General features: G+C 39.4%; 1 protein-coding gene across 1 annotated transcript in view; it reads right to left on the bottom strand.

Annotated features, from left to right (window-relative positions):
* CLCN5 (Cl-/H+ antiporter 5) overlaps positions 1–24,988 on the bottom strand; it is a 201,168-nt gene that overhangs the window by 7,725 nt on the left and 168,455 nt on the right. The window contains exons 7-11 of the mRNA XM_090264459.1: positions 23,182–23,304; positions 21,857–22,063; positions 18,486–18,566; positions 17,232–17,774; positions 15,332–15,518 (exon numbers count right to left, since the gene is read on the bottom strand). Coding sequence (XP_090120585.1) covers positions 15,332–15,518; positions 17,232–17,774; positions 18,486–18,566; positions 21,857–22,063; positions 23,182–23,304 — 1,141 coding nt within the window. The remainder of the gene's footprint in view (positions 1–15,331; positions 15,519–17,231; positions 17,775–18,485; positions 18,567–21,856; positions 22,064–23,181; positions 23,305–24,988) is intronic.

Here is a 24,988-nt window from a genome sequence, read left to right as displayed (position 1 = left end):
CTGCAAAACAAAAAAAATAAGAAGTTCCAGAAAATAAAGCTACATGGAAGTCCAATGTATGAAGTCATAAACAAGTGGTGCTTGGCTGGATGGGTAGGAAGGGCTAAACCATGGCTGGACAAACTGTGCTGGAGGTGGCAGCCGCAGCAGCGAACAGTGGGACCCGGTAAGCAGACACCTGTATTTGGGGGGAGGAGAGAAGTGCCTGGGAGCAGCCCTGGCTGCAGAACAGACCCATCGGCTTGCGATTCCAATGCCAGGGAAGGCAGACCCCATTGAGAGGAGGCTCCCAGTTCCTCAGCGGAGAGTAACAGCAGGAATCCATCTTGGACCCCTGCCCCCACACAAAGCGCCACAGTGTGGTAAGAAAGGTCGCCAGGTTGTGATGAGCACACGGGGCTCTGCCCAATATAGTGTAGGAGGCGTGAAAGCGCCCCGCTCAAGAAGGAAAAATAAACAAAATGGTCAGAATGGCAGAATTAATGATTGAAATACCAATCACACAGCTAATGAAAAAACAAATAAAGGTCTTGAAGGATGAACAAATAGAGAATCTTTCTGAGGCTCAGTTCAGAGCAATAGCCATAAGGCAGCTTACAGACCTAACAGCGGGGCTGAATCAAGACAGGGAAGGTATGAAGGCTAGTCCTGCTGAAATGAACAAAAATACATACAAGACAAGTGGTGAGGAAGGGAAAGCCAGGGATCAAATCAACAAATTGGAATATAGGGAGGGAACAAACAGTCAACCAGTGCAGAAAGAGGAAACAAAAAGTGAGGAAAATGATGAGAGGCTCAGAAACCTCTGGGACAGCTATAAGTGAACAAACATTCAAATTATAGAATTGCCAGAGGGTGAAGAAGAAAAACTAGAAATTGAAAAATTACGTGAAAAAATAATGAAACAGAACTTCGCTAACTTGAGGAAGGAAATGAACTTACAGGTCCAGGAAGCACAGAGAGTTCCAGATAAACTCGACCCGGAGAGAACCACACCAAGACACATTATAATCAAAATGTCAAAAATTAAAGATAAAGAGAGAATCTTAAAAGCAGCAAGAGAGAAGAGAAGAATTATGTACAAAGGGGTCCCAATTAGACTATCAGCGGATTTCTCAAAGGGGACTTTACAGGCAAGAAGGGACTGGCAAGAAATATTCAAAGTAATGAAAATAAAAAAACTATAACCACGATTACTCTATCCAGCAAAGCTGTCATTCAGGATAGAAGGGCAGAGAAAATGTTTCCAGGACAAAGTAAAACTGAAGGGGTTTGTTAGATCCAAATCACTGTTATATGAGATGTTAAAGAGACTTGTTTAGAAGAAGGAGATTCAAAACTATGAACGTTAAAATGAAAACTGGGGGAGGAAGATGGCGGAGGAGTGAGGGGAGACTGCGCTCTCAGGCTCCCGAGACCCATCTGTAGTTTGGACTAATTGAAGACAGAACATCTCAGTGAGCAGCTGGACACTGGAAGGAGTCGAGCCTTGGCACTGCTGGATTAGAGAAAAACCATCTGGGAACAAGCTGTTCAGTGAGGATAGCGGAAGAAAAAGGGACAAAACGGGATTCCTGACTGCGGTGGCTCCCTGAGCTGCAGGTGGAAGGACACAAAGGCTTTTTGGTGACCACAGGCTTCCCCAGAGGGGAATCAGGAGGAAAGCGAATCTCTGCCCACTGTCAGAGACAGGACTCGACCAGGTGGCATTGACGCTGGAAGACGGGAGACAGCGTGCTGCTGAGCAAGTGAAATCGTAATTTTTCCTTTGTATTTTTCTTTTGTGAACTGCGGAGAGATGGGGAAAGTTTGGGGGTGATAGGACATTCTTGAGAAGCGCAGGCGCAGAAGTGCGCTCACCCACCCCCCAACCCTCCCTTTGGGTCGAGGGGGTGCGCATAGGGAAGTGCCCTCATTCACTGGCCCAGGTGCGCAGGGCCATGAGTCCAGGTGACCCTCGGACACACCCCAACAGACATAAAATCAGTGCCCCAACGGGTGCAGGAAGGGCCCACTGGACTCACAGAAGACTGTGTGCAGTCACCCCTGGCCAGCTCCAGTGGGCAACAGGCCGGAGTGCCAGGCTGGAGCGCAGAGCACTTGCTCAGGCTCTGCTCATGCCCGCCCTGGTGGGCACAGGAACGGTGGATGGCTGCAGTGTGGGAACAGCGGGCAGCAGCAACACACAGACACTCACTTCTACTGAGCACAAGTGTCCGGGGCCCCGCCCTAAGAGGCGAGAGACCAACTCCCGGAACACGGCTTGGCAGGCCTGAGGCAAGCTCTCCAGCAGCCTTGGGCGCGCATGGGTGTGAGAGCGCAAAAGCACCTCGCCTGCTTCAATAGGCACCAATCGCTCACTTCCACTGTGCACGAGTGTCTGGGGCCCAGCACTGGGAGGCAAGAGACCAACTCCTGGAGCGTGGTGCAGCAGGCCTGAGGCTAGCTCCCCGGCCCCCTTGGGTGCGCACGGGCACGTGAGACCAAAAGCACCTTGCCTGTTTCAATAGGTGCCAATCGCTCACTTCCATTGTGCACGAGTGTCCGGGGCCCAGCCCTGGGAGGTGAGAGACCAACTCCCAGAGAGCGGCTTGGCAGGCCTGAGGTGGGCACTTGGGCGCTTTGCGCTCAGGGGAACTCAGCTAGCTCCAACGGGCACCAAAGGAACGCACTGTGCCGGCCACTGCACGCACACCGGCCACCATGCGCGCACACCGCTGATGCAAGGAATAGGAACCTCTGACCCGCCACATTAGACCAACTGTGGATGCAGAAAAAGAAGACGACACACAAAGGCTGAACTGAGTAAAAACATTCCATTTTTTTTCCTTTTTCTTTTTCTTCCTGAAAGGGGAAGGGAAGGAGGGAAGAGGGAAAAGAAAAAGAAAAAAAAAAAACAACAAAAACTATATCTCTAATTTGTTTCATACAATCTCTCCTTTTCATCCTTCCTCTTTAATTGTTGTTTATTTGTTTGTGGGTCTAGTTTAGCCTCCCTTTCACTCTAAATAAATAGGATATAACTACTATATAAATCCCATACTATACAATTCCACTTTCCTACTATATTTTGCACTCTTCCCTTTTTTCTTCTATACTTATTAACATACAATGTAAATAATACCTACTGTCTTGCACAGTCTCAACTATTATTACTCTATTATCCCCTCTCTCAAAAATAATATTTCTCCTCCCTAAAAACAACTCTTATCTATTCTTCCTATAGTATAAAAGCTCTAATCTCTCTACATTTATATTAACATTGGCTCGTTGGCTGACAATAGTGGGATAGAGGGTGGGGGATATTTTTGAGGGTGCGGGTCTCCTGCCTGGGCTGTGTGTTTATGTTTTCAATAGCATCTCCATAAAAGAACTCAAGACAAAGTGGATAGAGTCTCTCAATCAACTAGCCAGAAGGAAGATTCTAACAAAGAACATCTGAAATATAACCAGACAGCATAAACAAACAACATAAAGGGTAACCCAAGAACATCAGGTTCAAGAGATCAAAGAAACTGCATCACTGAAACCCCCAGATCTTCCATAAAGAATCTCATACCACAAAGGTGGGAAGTCAAAGCAGACAAACCCAAAAAACAAATATAAATAAGAAGAATCGAACATGGTAAGACGCAGAAACAACCTCTCAATGAAAAGAAAAGAGGAATCCCCAGAAAGAGAGATAGATGGAATAGACATAGCCCAAATGTCAGACATGGAATTCAAAACAATAGTGGTGAAGAAGCTCAATATACTCGACAACCTTAAAAACAACTATGACAACCTCCAAGAAAGTTACCAGCAGCTCCAAGAAAATTACAGGGAACTTGCAGAGAACTACACCAGCATAAAAAAAGACATAGAAACTATCAACAAGAACCAGGAAGAAATGAAGAATGCAATCTCTGAACTGAAAAACACAGTAGAATTAGTCAAAAGCAGACTAAACGAAGCAGAGGATCGGATTAGTGAGTTAGAAGATAATGTAGAAAAAAATTCTCAGACGATACAGCAAAATTAAAAAAGACTGAAAAAGTATGAAGATGAGGTAAGGGAATTACAGGATAACATAAGGAAGAACAGTATCAGAGTCATTGGAATTAAAGAGGGATCAGAAGAACAAAAAATAGATGAATTGATACGAGAAATAGTGACAGAAAATTTTCTGAACCTGATGAGAGAAAAAGTTATGCAAGTCCAGGAAGCACAGAGAGTTCCAACAAAGAGGAACCCAAAAAAACCCACTCCAAGGCACATCATAGTTAAAATGGCAACATTCCAAGACAAAGAGAGAATCCTAAAAGCATCAAGAGAAAAACAGCAAATAACATACAAGGGAGCTCCGATAAGGCTATCGACCGATTTCTCAACTGAAACACTACAAGCAAGAAGGAAATGGTCAAAAATATTTCAAGCACTGAAAAACAAAGGCCTACAACCAACAATACTCTAACCAGCAAGGCTCTCATTCAAAGTAGAAGGTGAAATAAGGAGTTTCCCAGACAAAAGAGGACTAAAAGAATACATCTCCAGGAAACCAGCATTGCAAGAGATGCTAAAGGGAATATTCTAAGAAAAAGGAAGAGAAAAAAAAAAGAGGAGAGGAACAGAGGTACAAAGAAAAATGAATAAATACACGTCAATAATAACCTTAAATGTAAATGGATTAAATGCTCCAATTAAAAGACATATGGTAATGGAATGGATAAGAAAACAGGACCCACATATTTGCTGTCTACAAGAAACACACCTCAAAACAAAAGATTTACACAGACTGAAAGTAAAGGGATATAAAAAAATATTCCAAGCAAACGGACCTGAAAAAAAAGCTGGGGTAGCAGTCCTCGTATCAGACAAAACGGATTTCAAAGCAAGGGCAATAAAAACAGACAAAGAAGGACATTTCGTAATACTTAAAGGAACAATCCATCAAGAAGATATAACACTGATAAACATATATACACCCAACACAGGAGCACCCAAATACATAAAGCAAATACTAGAAGACCACAAGAAGGGTATTAACAACAATACACTCATAGTGGGGTACTTCAATACTCCATTATCAAAAATAGACCGATCATCCAAGCAAAGAAACACCAAGGATATACAGGCATTGAACAACACACTAAACCACATGGACTTAACTGATATATATATAGAACTTTTCACCCCAAAGAAGCAAAATATACATTCTTCTCAAATGCACATGGGACATTTTCAAAGATAGACCACATGATAGGACACAAAACAAGCCTCAACAAATTCAAGAAAATTGAAATCTTATAAAGCATCTTTTCAGACCACAATGCCTTGAAACTAGAAATCAACCTCAGAGAAAAAAAATCAAAGACACCCAAACTCATGGAGAATGAATAACATGCTATTAAATAATGAATGGGTTAACAATGACATCAAAGAGGAAATCAAGAAATTTCTAGAAACTAATGACAATGAACACACAACAGCCCAAAACCTATGGGACACAGCAAAAGCAGTCCTAAGAGGACAGTTCATAGCAATAAAGGCATATCTGAAAAGGATAGACGAATCTAAAATAAAAAATCTAATCCTAAAGCTACAAGAACTAGAACAACAACAAACAAAGCCTAGGGCAATAAGAAGTAAGGAAATCATCAAGATCAGAGCAGAATTAAATGACATAGAGACCAAACAAACAATCCAAAAAAATTAACAAAACTAGGAGCTGGTTCTTTGAAAAAATAAACAAAATCGACAAGCCTCTAGCCACGCTAATCAAGAAAAAAAGAGAGAAGACCCAGATAAATAAAATCAGAAATTAAAGAGGAGAAATCACGACTGATACCACAGAAATACAAACAATTGTAAGAAATTACTACAAACAACTGTATGGCAAGAAATTTGACAACCTAGAAGAAATGGACAAATTTCTAGAAACATATAACCTTCCAAAACTGAATCAAGAAGAAATAGAAAGTCTCAACAGACCAATAACAAAGAAGGAAATTGAAACAGTAATCCAAAATCTCCCTGCACACAAAAGCCCTGGACCGGATGGCTTCACAGGCGAATTTTACAAAACATTTCAGGAACAACTAACTCCTACCCTCCTCAAGCTATTCCGAAAAATCCAAGAAGAGGGAAAAATCCCAAACTCTTTCTATGAAGCTAGTATTACCCTAATCCCGGAACCAGGTCAAGACACACCAAAGAAAGAAAACTACAGGCCAATATCACTAATGAACATAGATGCTAAAATCCTCAACAAAATATTGGCAAACTGGATCCAGCAACACATTAGAAAGATCATACACCACGATCAAGTGGTATTCATCCCAGGGATGCAAGGATGGTTTAATATTCGCAAATCAATAAATATAATACATCACCTAAACAAAATGAAAGACAAAAATCACATGATCATATCAATAGATGCAGAAAAAGCATTTGATAAAGTACAACACCCATTTATGATGAAAACACTCAGCAAAATGGGAATAGAGGGAGCATACCTTAACATCATTAAGGCTATATATGAGAAACCTGAAGCCAACATCATACTCAATGGACAAAAATGGAAAGCATTCCCCCTGAAATCAGGAACTACACAAGGCTGTCCACTCTCTCTACTTCTATTCAACATAGTGTTGGAAGTCCTAGCCACAGCAATCAGACAAGAAAAGCAAATAAAAGGCATCCAAATTGGGAAAGAAGAAGTAAAACTTTCATTATTTGCAGATGACATGATAGTATACCTAGAAAACCCTATAAACTCCAGTAAAAGACTACTAGATATTATAAGTGAATTTGGCAAAATAGCAGGGTACAAAATAAATACACAGAAATCTAAGACATTTCTGTACACCAACAATAAAATATCGGAGACAGAGACAAAAAAGAAAATACTATTTACTATAGTAACAAGAAAAATAAAGTACCTAGGAATAAACTTAACCAAAGTGATAAAAGACATGTACACTGAAAATTATGCAACATCGAGGAAAGAAATTAAGGAAGATACAAATAAATGGAAGCAAATACCATGTTCTTGGATGGGAAGAATCAACATCATGAAAATAGCCATACTACACAAAGCAATTTACAGATTCAATGCAATTCCTATTAAAATACCAATGACATATTTCACTACCTAGAACAAATACTCCAAAAATTCATATGGAACCTAAAAAGACCCCAAATCGCAAAAGCAATCTTGATACAGAAGAACACAACAGGAGGAATCACGATACTAGACATCAAACAATACTACAAAGCCACTGTGATCAAAATAGTCTGGTACTGGCATAAGAACAGAAATATAGATCAGTGGAACAGAATAGAGAGCCCAGAAATAAACCCAGGCCTCTATGGTCAACTAATATTTGACAAAGGGGGAAGGAACATAAAATGGAGTAAGAAGAGCCTCTTTAACAAATGGTGCTGGGAGAACTGGACAGGGACATGCAAAAAATGAAACTAGACCACCAACTTACACCACACACAAGAATAAACTCAAGATGGATTAAAGATTTAAATGTAAGCCGTGACACCATAAAAGTCCTAGAGGAAAACATAGGCAGGAAAATTTCAGATATCCCATGTAACAATATCTTCATGGATATATCTCTTAAGGCAGGAGAAATAAAGGAAAGAATAAAGAAATGGGACTACATCAAACTAAAGAGTTTCTTCTCAGCAAAAGAAAACATCAGCAAGATCAAAAGAAAACCAAACATATGGGAAAACATATTTGCCAATGATATCACAGACAGGGGACTGATCTCCAAAATATATAAAGAGCTTATACAACTCAACATCAAGAAAACAACCCAGTTAAAAAATGGGCAAAGGACCTGAACAAACACTTCTCTGAAGAGGACATACAGAAGGTCTATAGACACATGAAAAAATGCTCAACATCATTGGCCATCAGAGAGATGCAAATAAAAACCACAATGTGATACCACTTTACACCTGTCAGAATGGCCATCACCAACGAATCAACAAAGAACAACTGCTGGTGAGGATGTGGAGAAACGGGAACCCTACTGCACTGTTGGTGGGAATGCAGACTAGTGCAGCCACTATGGAAAACAGTACGGAATTACCTCAAAAAACTAAAAATGGAACTGCCTTTTGAACCAGCGATTCCACTGCTAGGATTATACCCGAAAAATCCTAAAACTCTAATTCAAAAAAAACTTATGCACCCCTATGTTCATAGCAGCACTGTTTACAATAGCTAAGTACTGGAAACAGCCTAAGTGCCCATCTGTAGATGAGTGGATCAAAAAACTGTGGTACATTTATGCAATGGAATACTATGCAGCAGAAAAAAAGAAGGAACTCCTGCCATTTGCGACAACATGGATGGAACTAGAGAGGATTATGCTTAGTTAAATAAGCCAGGCAAAGAAAGAAAAATACCATATGATATCACCTAATACAGGAAACTAAAGAACAACACAAACAAACGAACTAAATAGGACAAAGAGTAGAATAGTAGTCAATAGGGGGCAGGGGAGAGGGTGAGAAGGGGGATAAGGGAAGGGTCTAGTCAAGGAACGTGTATAAATGACTCATGGACATGGACAACGGGGAGGGATATGATTGCGGGAGAAGGGGTGGGCTGGTTGGGGGGGATCAATGGGGAAAAAATGGGACAACTGTAACTGAAAAACCAAAAAATAAAATAAAATAAAATAAAATAAAATGAAAACTGTATCGCAACAACCAACAGCAGAAGCTACGGAATCGAAACAAAGGCAAACTAAGTAGGCAATGACAGGGGAAAAAGAATTATAGGTACGGGGAACATATTGGGGGGAGGTCAGCGGGGAGGGGGAAGGGGGAAAAGGGAGGGAGATGATGCAGGAATTAAGAAGCATCGTAGGACGACGGAGTGGAATAGACAGGAAGATGTTGAGAAGAACTATATGCACAACTAATGGGCATGGACTGAGAGGGGTGGAAAACTGGAAGGAGGGGTGTCATGGGGTGGAGGGAAGCAGGGGGAAAAATTTGGATAACTGTAACAGCATAATCAATATAAAAAAATGGTGCTCACAGACTTGACAGATATGCTTAAGTATCTTAAACGCATAAGGGAAGAAGTGAAAGCTATGTTAAATGAAACAAAGGAAAATCCACACAAAACCAATGGTGAAGGGAAGGAAACTGAGGTTCAAATCAATGATTTGGAACATAAGGAAGAAAAAAGTTAACGAGTACAGAATGAGGAAATAAGAATTGAAAAAAAAATGAGGAGAGGCTTAGGAATCTCTGGGACAACTTTAAACGTGCCAACATCTGAGCCATAGGGATGCCAGAAGGAGAAGAAAATGAGCAAGAAATTGAAATCTTATATGAAAAAATAATGAAGGAAAACTCCTCAGATTTGGTGAAGAAAATAGACACACAAGTCAAAGAAGCACAGAAAGTCCCGAACAAGCTAGACCCAAAAAGGACCACCCTGAGACACATCAAAATTGAAATGCCAAAGGTTTAAGATAATGAGAGAATCTTAAAAGCAGCAAGAGAAAAGCAAAGAGTTACCTACAAAGTGGTGCCTATAACACTATCAGCTGATTTCTCAAAAGAAGCTTTGCAGGCAAGAAGGGACTGGCAAGAATTATTCAAAGTGAGGAAAAGGACCTACAACCAAGATTACTCTATCCAGCAAAGCTATCATTTAGAATGGAAGGGCAGATGAAGTGTTTCCCAGACAAGGTAAAGCTAAAGGAGCTCATCATCACCAAGCCATTATTATATGAAATGTCAAAGGGACTTACTCAAGAAAAAGAAGATCAAAACTGTGAACATAAAATGACAACAAACTCACAACTATCAACAACTGAATCTAAAAAAACAAACAAAATCCAACTAAGCAAATCAGAATAGGGACAGAATCATAGGTATGGGGATCATTTGGAGGGTTATCATCTGGGAGGGGGAAGGGGGAGATATGGGGAAATGGTGCAGGGATTAAGAAGCATAACTAGTTGGTAGAAAATAGATAGGGGGATGTTAAGAATAATATAGGAAAGGGTAAAGCCAAAGAACTTATATGCATGACCCATTGACATAAACTAAGGGTGGGTGGGATTGCTGGATGGCAGGGGGTAAGTGGGCAGAGGGAGCAAAAGGGGAAAAACTGGGACTTCTGTAACAACATAATCAATAAAATACACTTAATTTTTTTAAATAAATGTCATTAAATCACATAAAATATGTAAGATAAAAATCACATGATCATATGAATAGATGCAAAAAAATCATTTGATAAAATCTAGCACCCATTCATGGTAAACAACTCTTAGCAGAGTGGGAATAGAGAAATCATACCTCAAAATAATAAAAGCCATATATAAAAAACTTACACGTAACATCATTTTCAATGGAAAAAAACTAAAATTGTTATCCTTAAGATCAGGAACAAGACAGGGGTGTGCACTTTCACCTCTCTTATTCAACATAGTTCTGGAAGTCCTAGCCACAGTCATCAGACAAGAAGCAGAAATAAAACACATCCAAATAGGAAAGAAGGAAGTAATGCTGTCATTATTCACTGATGACATGATATTGTACATAGAAAACCCTAAAGACTCTACCAAGAAACTACTAGATGTAATAAATGAAGTTGGCAAAGTAGCAGGATACAAAATTAATACTTAGAAATTGATAGCATTTTTATACACCAATAACAAGCTACCACAAAGAGAAACTAAGAAAACAATTCCATTTTCTACTGCAACAACAACAAAAAAATAAGGTACCTAGAAATAAATTTAACCAAGGACATAAAACACCTGTACTCTGAAAGCTATAGGCCACTGAAGAAAGAAATCAAGGAATATACAACTGAGGGGAAGCATATACTGTCTTCATGGATTGGAAGAATTAACATCATTAAAATGCCCATACTACTGCAGGTCTCGGACTTCCAGCAAAGATGGAGACATAGGCAGACACGCTGTGTTTCCCTCCACAACTAAGAAGGACTACAACTACCTCAAAACTGGAGACAACCAGAAGTTCCAGAAAACCGAGCTCCATGGAAGTCCAACAAAGATATAAAGTAGAAATACTCATCCAGACAGGTAGGAGGGGCAGAGACAAGGCAGAGAGGATGCGGTGTGGTGGTGGCAACAGGAGCAGTGGCAGGCCAGCAGAAAGCGTGGTCACACATTTTAAAAAGTCAGGAGGGATACCTGGGAAGCGTTCCCAGCACCAGACCAGACCACACAGCTCACGGTCCCAGCACCAGGGAAAATAAAGCCTCACTGCTTCTGACTGTGCAAACCAGTGGGGGCTGGGGTGGAGGAAGAAACTCCTGGTCTCTCAGCAGAGTCCACTTTTTTAAAGGGCCCCCACAGTCCTAGAATATGCGCAGACCCACCCACTCTGGGAACGACGACCAAGTCAACAGCTAGAGACGCGCCAGTCCTATACAGAAGTGGAAGAAGTGCCTGGAAAAGGGGCGAGTGCTGAGCAAGCGGCATTGTTCCCTCTCAGACCCCTCCTCCACATACAGCACCACAACGTGGTGAAATGGGTCACCCTGTACTGACCAATACCTAAAGCTCCTCGCCCTACAATGTAACAGATGAGTAGCTCTACCTAAGACACAGAAGCAAACAAACACAGGAATCTGTCAAGATGAGGAGACAGAGAAGTATGGCCCAAAAGGGGGAATGGATCAAGGTTCCAGTGGGAGAACTAAGTGACGAGGAGATAGCCAACCTAACAGATGCAGAATTCAAAACACTGGTGATAAAGATGCTCACAGAGTTAACAGATATGCTTGGGTACAGCAAATGCATAAGAGAAGAAGTGGAGGGTATGCTAAATAAAATGAAGGAAAATCCACACAAAACCAGTGGTGAAAGGAAGGAAACTGGGGTTCAAATCAGTGATTTGGAACATAAGGAAGAAATAAACAGTCAACCAGTACAGAATGAGGAAACAAGAATTGAAAAAAATGAGGAGAGGCTTAGGAGCCTCTGGGACAGCTTTAAACGTGCCAACATCCAAACCATAGGGGAGCCAGAAGAAGAGGAAGAGCAAGAAATGAAAGCTTATGTGAGAAAATAATGAAGGAAAACTCTCCAAATTTGGTGAAGGAAATAGGCATACAAGTTCAGGAAGCACAGAGAGTCCCAAACAAGCTAAACCAAAAAGGACCACACCAAGACACATCATAATTAAAATGCCAAAGGTTCAAGATAATGATATAATCTTAAAAGCAGCAAGAGAAAAGCAGAGTTGCCTATAAAGGGGTGCCTATAACACTATCAGCTGATTTCTCAAAAGAAGCTTTGCAAGCAAGAAGGGACTGGCAAGAAGTATTCAAGGTGATGAAAAGCAACGACTTACAACCAAGATTACTCTATCCAGCAAAGCTATCATTTAGAATGGAAGGACAGATAAAGTGCTTCCCAGACAAGGTAAAGCTAAAGGTGTTCATTACCACCAAGCCATTATTATATGAAATGCCAAAAGGACATACTTAAGAAAAAGAAGATGAAAATTATGAACATTAAAATGACAACAAACTCACAACTATCAACAACTGAATCTAAAAATTAAAAACAAAATCCAACTAAGCAAACCAGAATAGGAACAGAATCATAGGTATGGGGATCATTTGGAGGATTATCATCTGGGAGGGGGAAGGAGGAGATATGGGGAAATGGTGCAGGGATTAAGAAGTATAATCGGTTGGTACAAAATAGACAGGGCAAAGTTAAGAATAATATAGGAATGGGTGAAGCCAAAGAATTTATATGCATAACCCATGGACATGAACTAAGAGGGGTTGGATTGCTGGAGGGAAAGGCGGGTACTGGGCAGAGGAGAACAAAGGGGGAAAAATTGGAACTACTGTAACAACATAATCAATAAAATATCCTTTAAAAAAAAATGTCCATACTACCCAAAGCAATCTATACATTCAATGCAATTCTTATTAAAACACCAGTGGCATATATTACAGACCTAGAATAAGCATTTCAAAAATTTATATGGAACCAAAAAAGAGCCCGAATAGCCACAGCAATTTTGAGGAAGAACACAGTAGGAGGAATCACAATACCTGATATCAAACTATACTACAAGGCCATGGTAATCAAAACAGTCTGGTACTGGCATAAGAACAGACATCAATCAATGGAACAGAATAGAGAGCCCAGGAATAAACTCGTGTTTCTATGATCAGTTAATATTTGACAAAGGGGTATGAGCATAAATGGAGTAAAAATCGCCTCTTCAATAAATTGTGTTGGGAGAACTGGACTGGTATATGCAAAAAAAAAAAGAAAGAGAAAGAAAGAAAGAAAGGAAGGAAGGAAGGAAGGAAGGAAGGAAGGAAGGAAGGAAGAAAGAAAGAAAGAAAGGAAACTAAACCACAAACTTACACCATATACCAGAATAACCTCAAAACAGATACAAGACTTAAGTATAAATTATGATGCTATAAAAGTCCTAGAGAAAAACATAGGCAGTAACATTTCAGATATTCCACCTAGCAATAGTTTTGCTGATATATTTCCTAGGGCAAAGGAAATAAAGGGGCTAAAATAAACAAATGGGACTACACCAAAGCAAAAAGCTTCTGCATGGTTAAAGAAACCATCGTCAAAATGAAAAGGGAACCCACCATATGGGAGAACATATTTGCCAATGATACATCAGATAGGGGTTTATTCTCCAAAGTATATGAAGAACTCATAGGACTCAACACCAGGAAGACAAACAATCTAATTAAAAATGGGCAAAAGACATGCATAGACACCTCTCCAAGGAGAACATGCAGAGGGTCCATAGACATATGAAAAGATACTCAACATCACTAGCCATCAGACAGATGCAAGTTAAAATGACAATGACATATCACCTCACACCTGTCAGAATGGCCATCACTAACAAATCAACAAACAACAGATGCTGGTGAGGATGTGGAGAAAAGGGAACCCTAGTGCACTGTTGGTGGGAATGCAGACTGGTGCAGCCACTGTGGAAAACAGTATGGAACTTCCTCAAAAAAATAAAAATGGAACTGCCTTTTGACCCAGCGATTCCACTGCTGACAATATACCTGAAGAATCCTGAAACTCCAATTCAGAAGAACCTATGCACCCCTATTTTCACAGCAGTGCTATTTACAATAGCCAAGTGCTAGAAACAGCCTAAGTGCCATCAGTAGATGAGTAGATCAAAAAACTGTGGTACATTTACACAATGGGATACTATGCAGCAGAAAGAAAGAAGAAACTCCTACCTTTTGCAACAGCATGGATGGAACTGGAGATTATTATGCTAAGTGAAATAAGCCAGTTGGTGAAAGACAAATACCATATGACCTCACTTATAAGAGGAATCTAATGAACAAAATAAACCGATGAGCAAAATAGAACCAGAGGCATAGATCATGGAACACATTGACAGAAGTCAGAGGGGAGGGGGGAAGGGGGAAAATGGTGGAAAGAAGTGATACTGGTCAAGGAACATGTATGAATGACCCATGGACATGGACAACGGTGTGGGGATTGATGGTGGGAGTGGGGGAGTGGGGGTTAGCTGAGTGGAGGAGAGCAAAGGAGAAAAAGTTGGCACAATTGTAATAGAATAACAATTTAAAAAGAAATGTGTTTAACACTGTCTAAAGATGTTAAATATCAACAACACATTCAATGGGTGCATAGTATAACGTTGAATAGATGTACCATAATTTATTTAACCAGTACCTTACTGTGCATATTTAGGTTGGTTCCAATTTTTTGCTATTATAAATACCATGATGAACATTTTTGTGCAGATACCTTTGTCTAAATTTCTAATGATTTCCTCAGTATGATAAAATTTGAGAGTAAAATTACTTTTGAAGTGGAGGAATGTAGATATATGGTAAAGAATGCTTTCATTTTTAAGGGATTGAGCAAGCATTTAATAAAGGAGTATGCTATCACAGACAATAGGGGAATCTACTTTTAATAAAGCAGTTAGAGAAGAATGCTCTGAGGAAAAACATTTAGCACAAAATTTCAAGGCTGAAAGGAACCAACTATGCTACAGCTGGGGGAGGAGCATTCCTTGAAGAGGGGGTAGCAAGTACAAAGATCAAGATGGAGGAATAGGCTTGATATATCTGAAAAATCTCAGGGCAGGGCAGTATGGGGAACAAAACTGTATTTTGGGAAATGAAGAATGATTTCTTAGAGCACTTGAAAAATGGCAAACCCAACAGGAAATAGTCACTTAAAAAATCTGCAGTCAATTGTGTTTAACATCAGTATTTTTTTTATGTCACCTGGATAGCACTTTCTTTGAAATTAATACAAACACTACTCACCTAAGCAGGCTGCAGCACCAACCATTGCATAAAGGCCAGGGGTGATGCAATCAGCTCCTTGGCTACACCAGCTATTGAAGATGCCCCAGTCACGGTGGTGATAAGCCAGTTGTTCCATTCCTACTCCTAAAAGTCGACCTGCTATAGCACCAACAGCCATGCTAGGGATAAAGAGGCCAGAAGGGATCTGCAAAGAGAGAGCAATATAAGGTTAGTGAGAAATGACAGGACTGCCTGGTCTATGTAAGGGCTGGAGGATTGACCCTCTGCAAAGCAAACAGGTGAATGACAATGTAACTATGCACTATGCTAGCAAGTGGCTGTAAAGATTTGTATAACACTACAGGGACTAGAGGTTCTCTGGGACATGCAGGCAAGTACAGCTGCAAAGAAGCTTACCCTTATTTGGGGTCCATCAGGCTAGAGCCTGAACTCTCCAGACCAACACAGAACTGGAGGCAGAAATTAGCCTTTCCCAAAGAAAAAGGAAAATAGATGGAGTTTCTCATATATGCAGACATCTTCCCCAATTTTGAATTGTTATCAATAACAATTATCCTTTATTGACTATCTACTATGTTCTATTCTAGATGTTCTAAACATAAGCTTTCAGGAGGTAGGTGCTATTATTCCCAAATCACAAAGAACCCAAGGTTCAGAAAGGTTAAATAACTCACCCAAGGCCAAGATTTAGTAAATACTGATACTTAAATGGAATGCTCGTAACTACTCTCGTATATTGAATCTTAACTCATTGCTCACATAAAAAGAATGGCACATAGGGATTCAGTTTATTTTGTAACAATAAAAATAAAAGATTATATTATTAATTCTTTTAAATGAGGTAGTGACTGTGGTTGCATGACAATCCAGGAAAGGAACTTGCATCTGTCTTCCCACTCTTTTTTGACTCCTAAAATATTGTAGTGAATTCTCAATTTTCTGAGCTAATAGAGGAACATGATGACAAGGATAATCAAAACAGTAGATTATTTTTGAATAGCTTGTGTTCGATTTTTGGAATACATTTGAATGTGGATGGGTCTGATGGTCTGAAAATTCACTTTAAATAAAAGAATGAAGCCATAGGTGAAAATTATTCAAGAAGCACTATAAAAGTTTCCAGGGTGTTGAGAAGGATGGCTGATATCATCTCAGAGATTTCAGTACTGCCTAAACTGAATTGCTGTCTCTAATTCCCTGGTTTGAATCTCCACCTCCTTATAGAATGAAAGAAAATAATCTGATAGTAGGGTTCTAAAGAAAAGACACAAATAAAAACTAGGAAGGAGGAAAATACCTTAAGAAATTTTCTTTTCTGGTTTCTTCTGAAACACGGAAATAATAATGGGTGCTAAAAGTAAAATTTGCTCCCCGATGTCTACGTTTGACAGTTTAAATATTAATTTAGGGTCACCTCTGAAGTTCTTGATAACTGAACATTGATACCAAATGTAAAAAATACATTTAGATATATATTGGGCTAAGCTGCATGAAATTGCTTTTTAGTGGTCAAAATGGTTGAATATTGGCAACTTCATCATGCTCAACCTAATATTTTGTCACCCTTTAAGAACCAACACTATGTTGGTCAGATATTGTTTTAATACACAATGCACAGGAATAAATACCTCTAAAAAGTTGACAACATTTCTGCTTAAAATCTCAGCACCGAGTTTTGCATTTGGCCTAAAACTAGGCTTGGACAATTTTAGATAGAGGTACAATTGTCTAAAAAGTTATGAGGACATGTGGGGGTAAAAAGGGCTTTTGGGGTTGAGGAATAATGTTGAGTGAATTCGGAAGCGCCACATGAGCTATGAGGATTGTATGATATTTTGGCTTTACCCTCCAAAGCCACAGCCACACATATATCTGAGTACCAAAAGAATCTCCTCACCTTCATGCCAAAGGTGAATATAGTGATGACAATTTTCATTATGAGTGTCAAGGCCAGCTGCCACATGGCACTGTAGACTCCTGTACCAGCAGGTCGGTCAGGCAACTCATCCCCCTTGCTTGTGTTGAAACGGTTCTCATAATCACAGAGCTTAGAGGAGTCCAGAAGGCCACAGTCATTAAACAGTTCAGAAATGAGTTCACTTGTGCTCATTCGGGTGTATTCATTGGGGAAAGCCAGGATGGCAGTGATGGCAGTCACGACAAGGACCTCTATGACAGGATACTTGCCCAACTGGGTGGTCTTACGCTTTCGACACCAGGCAATGTTTGTGCGGATAAATAAAGCTCCCCACAGACCACCAAATATGCCCAGCAGAATGAATGGCACGAGCTCAAAGAGATGCCATGGGGTGTGAAACTCCACGTAAAACAGAACCAGGCGACTGTTACCAAATGGATTGATGGAGCGTAGAGTAAATGCTGCCACCAAGGCAGCAAAAAATGAACGCCACAATGTTTTGAGGGGAAAATAGTAGCTGACCTATAAAAGAGAAGGTGGAAAAACAAACTCAGTCAATATATAGAAACTATTTCAGGTGAAAAGCTGGGGCTCCAGGAATTAAGAACTGAGAATGAGAACTGCCCAGAGATCTCTGGTCATGTGGTACAGCACTGAGTTATGCAAAGCACTTTGGGATTGCCATGTACATAGATACTGGCTGGGACTCTCAACACAAAAGCATGCAGACATGCTATGGTTAAAAGGAGTCTACAGTAGCTAAGTGCTGGAAACAGCCTAAGTGCCCATCTGTAGATGAGTGGATCCAAAAACTGTGGTACATTTACACAATGGAATACTATGTAGCAGAGAGAAAGAAGGAACTCCTGCCATTTGCGACAACATGGATGGAACTAGAGAGAATTATGCTTAGTGAAATAAGCCAGGCAAAGAAACAAAAATGCCATATGATATCACCTAATACAGGAAACTAAAGAACAACCTAAACAAATGAACTAAATAGGACAAGGAGCAGAATAACAGTCAATAGGAGGGAGGGGGGAGGGAGTGACGGGGATAAGTAACGGAAGGGTTTAGTCAAGGAACGTGTATAAATGACTCATGGACATGGACGATGGGGAGGGATATGATTGTGGGAGAAGGGGTGGACTGGGTGGGGGGGAGCAATGGGGGAAAAATAGGACAACTGTAATTGAAAAATCAAAAAAAAAAAAAAAAAAAAAAAGGAGTTACCTCTTCTAGGCTGAATAATACTCCGCCAATAGGTGCCCCAAAGGCAACAGACACACCAGCTGCTGCTGCAGCGGACAAGACCTATAATCCAAAACTCAAAATTAGCAATAGGATAATGTCACTCTCCTATAGCAAATCGCAGTTTTAAAAGGAATGTCAGTGGTTACTAAACATTAAAAAAAAAAAACCTTTACATGCTCCATATGGAGTTTATCAAAAATTAAGTTCAATTTATATTTACTTTGAGAGCAAACATTATATGCTGGATTTTAAACACAAGGTTCATATGCCTGAATAGGTAGAGGGCCTTTTCTTTGTAATTAATTTAGGCATGTGCTTTATTCCAAATTATGCTCCCATCCCCAATACTTACAATTCAGTAACTGAATTTGAGTTTGTAGACCTATTCAGCACCTAAATGAAGTACTTACAATGATGTGTTTACATAGTACTTACTTCCTTTGTAAAGAAGTGCTTTTTAAATGAAATTTTAAGGAAGGCTCTAATAATACAAAACCAAAGTCACAATGGGCTCCCAGCTATTCAGGAGCTGCAAATATTCATACAATAGGTATTTAGGTTTTCCTATACTATGTGTCCTACTCCATCTCTAATGACCTATGGAAACAGAAATAGGGAGGTAACTAGAAGCACGGTTGGGAATAGATTTTGAAGGGAAGAGAAGACAAGACCTAAGTACGTTTAGGTGTGGCCAGGTAAGGGGCTAATAGGGAGGGGAGAAGCATGACAAACACACCAGAATTAATGAAAGGATAAAGTTCTTTCATTAGACTTCACTTGCTGTGGAGTGTCAATATGATTTGGAGCAGTAAGAAAGTATTGCCAAGAGGAAGTTGAACAAAATTAAGAATTTCTGAAGAATAAAATGGTTCTTGGCAAAATAAGTAGGCAGGTTTCTCTGGGAGTATAGCATGGCCTAGGAAAATGAAGGGGAGGAAGGAGTGAGATCGCTGGTGCTAGTGGGAGAGAACTCTGAATTTATGGCTATAGAGGCTTTCATCTGAGAAGGATGACAGTCAACATGAAACTTGAGGAAGGGGATTTTAGACTGTCTCAAATGAATTATGTGGAAGAAGAATCGAGGTGGCTAGGTTGCTATAATTTTATGTTGTAGAGTGCCGTCTGTCTATCCCCTTGCTTCTCAAATCTCTATTTTATTCAACCATTTGCCCACTTAGACAAGGCCCTGGGACACAAAAGGGTTGTTGCCAAATCAACAGTAAAAAAATAACTGGAAAGTCTTAATAAGCAATAGGAAGTAAACTAAAAATTCAAATACTCATGAGTGTAGTTAGAAAAATACATGACATTTGTACAGAGAAACAGCCAAATCAAACTTGCCTCATTTTATAATTATTTAACAAAAATGTCAATTTTATGGAATGAAAGTAACCAGCAATCTACAGTTTCAAAGTCACATCTACCCAGGCAAAACCAGCAACAATCAACATTTTACTCTTGTCAGTTAAAATATATTTTTAACTCTTTAGCTCCTGTTGATCATTATTCCCATATAACAACCTCATCTACTTAATACTGCCTTTATGTCCCTCTACCATTTGACAGGTAACTAAATAACCTATTCAGATCCCCACCCCACCCCCATTAGCCTTTCTCTCCTGCCAAGAACTTTCCCCCTTGAACTACAAAATGTATTCCATATTTGAAATTTCAACATCTTTGAATTTCCTTCTAGGCCTTTTTATTGCTTTGTTTTCAGAATAAATCACTAGGTTCCAATTTTGTGAAAAACCCTTTCTAATAAAATGGCCTTGGTTTTGACCCATTCCATATGTGATTTCTTTGTAATTCAAGGAAAATAGAGCAAGAACCATTATTTTCTTAAATCCTTAATTATAACAGGATAAAAGTAAACAATGATTTGGAACTTTTTTTTTAATGTTCTTCCTCCTCAAAACCATAAATGTGAGAATGCCTACAGAGATGCTGTGGTGGAACTAATTTAGTGGGGTTGAGACAGAAGGCAGAGGGAGATACTATATAGAGAGACAAATTCAGTTTGGCGTCAGGTAGAAATATAAAGCATAAAGATGGTGGCATCTGGAATATATGCTGAGTGTGTATTCTTGCACAGGAATAAGCAACTTCTTTTAAAAAATCTATTGTTTTATAACTTATTTTTAAATAGAAACAGCATTTTGTATAGAATTATATATAATAGAAAGTTTAAGTTCTTACTTCTTTACTATCACCTCACTTTCCCATTCACCAGAGGTAGACATTTTTTAACAGTTTGGGATAAACATCACTTTTCAGACATTTTCTTTCTAGGTGCACATACACACACTGTGAAAAGCAATACGGAGTTAATTCAAAAAATTAAAAATGGAGCTATCTTATGACCCAGAAATTCCACTTCTGGGAATTTATCCAAAGAAACCTGAAACACTAATACAAAAGAAAATATATGCACCCCTTATGTTCATTGACAATAGCCAAATTTGGAAGCAGCAGCCCAAGTGTCCACCAATAGATGAGTGGATAAAATAACTACGGGATATTTACATAATGGAATACTACTAGGCTATAAAAAAGAAGAAAATTTTACCCTTTGTGACAGCATGATGGACCTAAAAAGCATATGCTAAGTGAAATAAACCAGCTAGAGAAAGACAAATACCATATGATTTCACTCATATGTGGGATCTAATGAACAAACTAAACTAACAAGCAAAACAGAGACAGACTGATAGGTAGAGGGCAGGCTGACAACTTGTGGGGGCACAACTTGGGGTGGAAGGATCGAGCAAAAAGAAAGAGAAAGAACTCATGAACACAGACAATAACAATGGTGTGGTGATTGCAGAGGAGAAGGGAGTGGGTAGAGGTAGAAGAGGGCATGGGGGGATAAATGGTGATCGAAAAAATACAATAAATTAAATAAAATGAAAACATTAATTAAATTATACTATGTACATTATTCTAAAATTGTTTTTTTTTTAAACCTAACAGTGTTTTCTAGCCATCCTTCAATGTCAGTATATTAAGGGCTATTGCAGTCTTCTTAACAGTTGCATAGAGTTCTATACTACATACAGAAGATCGTTCATTCAATTGGTCCCCCATTGATGCACATTGTGATTGTTTCAGTTTTTTACTATGTTGAAAAATGCTGCACTGACTATCCCCATCATCTCTGGGCACACACATGCTAGGACATCTATAGGATAAATTCCTAGAAGTTGAACTCCTGAGTCAAAGGTATTTGCATTTACATTGGGAGAATCCTCAAATTTTCATCCCTAACAGTGTACCATTTACATTCTCAACAAAAAAACAAACAAACAACAACAACAAAAAAAGAGACTATTAAGGCCATTTGTTATTACCTCTCTGCGCTTAGCTTCATTCTTCCTGTATTTGTTGAAGCAGTGGCACAGGATATTCCCACAGCAGCAAGCCACGTGCACTAGGGGGCCCTCTTTGCCCAGGCTCAAGCCAGAAGACACTGCCAGCACCAGTGTGACAGTTTTGATAATCAGGGTCCACTTACCCAAATAGCCCCTAATAATAAAACCACTCAAGATAGTTTTTATCTGCAAGTCAAACACAAAAAGATTGGATATAGACTAAGCAAGCAAACCAGGCTAAGAAGCAATAATCTGGACCTCATTATAGAAACTATACCTATTGAACAAGTGACATAAATGCCTGACCTACAGTGATCCCATTTTGGGAGGGAGCCCAGTAGCCCAAGAAAGTGAGAACCGTTCTTTAAGTTTTAATGTTTATACCTTCTCTCTCTCTCTCTCCTTCTCTCTTTCTTTCTTTTTGCCATGTGATAGCTGGGCAAGGGAGTATTGCAAGTATGAGAGCATGTATCATATATGGAGAAGGGGAGGTGGAAAGGAAAGGTATTTTCCTTACAGACTCATATAGCCTTGATTCTCTGCCAGAAAAGTTTGTAACTATGACTTGGTCAGGAAATAGAGAGGGGCAAGGTCATCTGGGTAACCTTAAATCTCCGGGGTTTCAGTCACTGTCAAGCAATCTAAACCAAAAATAGTTAGAAACAGGGTTTTAGTTGCCATTTTTCTAGCCCAAATTAAATTGCAGGAAATACAGCAAAATAGTGTTCTTTCCTTCTAAAAAATTTTTTTTTAATTTATTTTTAGAGGGGACAGGAGGAAGAAAGAGGGAGGGAAACATCGATGTGAGAGGGAACCATTGATCAGTTGTCTCTTGTATACACCCCAAATGGGGAACTAACCTGCAATGCAGGCATGTGCCCGGACTGGGAATGGAACCTGTGACCTTTTGTTTTGTGGGACGATGCCCAACCAACTGAGTCACACCAGGCAGAGCCCTAAGTAGTTTTCTTTCTTCTGTTCTAACAAAGTTGACAATACCACTACATTCTCAGGACAAAATCCTGGAATCTACCATGGGAGCTTCTTGGGTAGAGAGTGGGGGAGGTCTTCGGGGACCTGGCTCACCAGGAACTGACAGGAAGCTAGGAATCAACTTCTGTTAATGTCCAGGTGGCCCAGGCTGGGAGGAGACTTAGGTTAGACCTAGAGAGGCCCTAGATTACCTCATGACCTGATCCTGTTTAATATTCATATTGTGGTATGTAATGGAATACATATTAAAGGGTTTTAACCAAAAAATGATTCATTATTGTTACCAGTTATAAGCCATTTTAGAAACTCACCTCAGGGATTCCAGAGCCACAGGCGTAAGGCGCAAACACCTTGACAAGAGACACGGCTAGGAAGGCAAACAGGAGAGCCCAGAGGACGTACATAAAATAATTGACTATGTAGGCAAAGGCTCCCTGGAACAGGGGAAAAAGAAAAGAAGCTTGTTTTAGCTCAGACAGCTGCAGTAAGTATGCAGCTCTTCTGAGTAACAGGTTTTCAGGAGAGGAGGCCGGAAAGAAAAAGACCAATATTAAATTGCTCAAGATGTTCCTTCCCTGATTATCAGCAAAGCAACTACTAAAACAATGTCAACCTATTTGCTACAGAAAATTAGAGGCTTTGCTACACCCAAAGGAAAATGACAATGGCTTCTAAGGATAGATAAGAACAAGAACAAACCAACCCCTGAAGCAAATTCACTTTCCACATGGCCGGTTTCATAGATTTTATAGTCAACTACACAGTTGACCCTTAAATAATGCTGGGTTAGGGATATCAACCCCGGAGTAGTTTAAAATCCCCATAAAACATTTTAACATTCAATATTACTTTGTATTAGTTTCAGGTGTACAGCATAGTGGTTAGACAATCATACACTTTGCAAAGTGATTCCCCTGATATTTTTCAAGTACCCACCTGGCCTCACACACAATTATTACAATATTATTGACTTTACATCCCCGTGACTACTTTGTAACTACCAGTTTGTACTTCGTAACCCCTTCGCCCTTTTCACTCATCCCCCAACACCTCTGGCAGCCATCAGTCTATTTTCTGTATCCATGAGTCTGTTTCTATTTTGATTCTTTTGATTTTTAGATTCCCTGTATAACTTTTGACTCCCCCAAAACTTAGTTGGCCCTTTGAAACCAACTACAAATCAAAACTATTTTTCATCTGCAGTTAGGAAGCTGCAGATGTTAATATGAAAATATTGTGTTCAATATGTGGTTGGTTGAATCCACGGATGGTTGAATCCATAAAGGCCCAGTTATATTTACTGGAAAAAAATTGTGTAAGTGGACCTGCACAGTTCAAACCCATGTTGTTCAAGGGGCAACTGTATATGATACTACGTCTAATTTATTAAGATTATTAACAGCTCCTGAATCTTGGCTACACATTTGAAGTGAAGGTTGTCTCTAAAGTTCCATTAAATTCACCTTTGGCTACCTACCTTGGTGTCACATTCTCATAGGAGGTTATAGTGTCTAAAATTCCTGGGTGTTTTTCTTAAATACAGAATTATGTTCTGTAGAGAATGACCACATGTTTGAGAGAATTTTGCTACCACAGATTTAGCAGCAAGTTAATGCAGTAGAAAGTTCCAGGCTCTGACCATAAAACAAATGCCAGATATCCCAAAGAATAAAATGGCAATAGGTATTTTTTAAATGGAGAGAATATAATTTTGAAACTACCGCTTATGATAACAAAGTCTGCTAGAAAAGAAATTAATTTTAACCACCAAATAAGGATTCACCAACATTAAAGGTCTTGCAAAGAGTTATGTCTTACAAAAAAACTATTTTGAACATTAGGAGATTATGCTTGCTGATAGAAATATTAGAAGTTGAAATGCATTCAAATTACATGAAACACAAAACTCAATGAACTTTTGACTTTTTAAAACATAAAATACCATTAAAATAATTTGCTGACCTAGACAAGGAGAACTAAAATGTCCAGACTTTTTCTGAGTCATAATTTTGACACAAGTTTTCCATTATCTTACTCCCTCAAGAGAAACAGATAATTGCTCTCTCTTTGCCTTTGGAATGTAGCTAAGGAAGAAGACTCTAGAAGTTGGAAACAAAG

Source organism: Furipterus horrens, unplaced genomic scaffold (assembly GCF_987537825.1).
Source record: "Furipterus horrens unplaced genomic scaffold, mFurHor1.1.pri manual_scaffold_17, whole genome shotgun sequence".
Lineage (NCBI taxonomy): Eukaryota > Metazoa > Chordata > Mammalia > Chiroptera > Furipteridae > Furipterus > Furipterus horrens.
The sequence above is the reverse complement of the archived record's forward strand: the minus strand, read 5'-3'. Positions and strand labels throughout refer to the sequence as shown.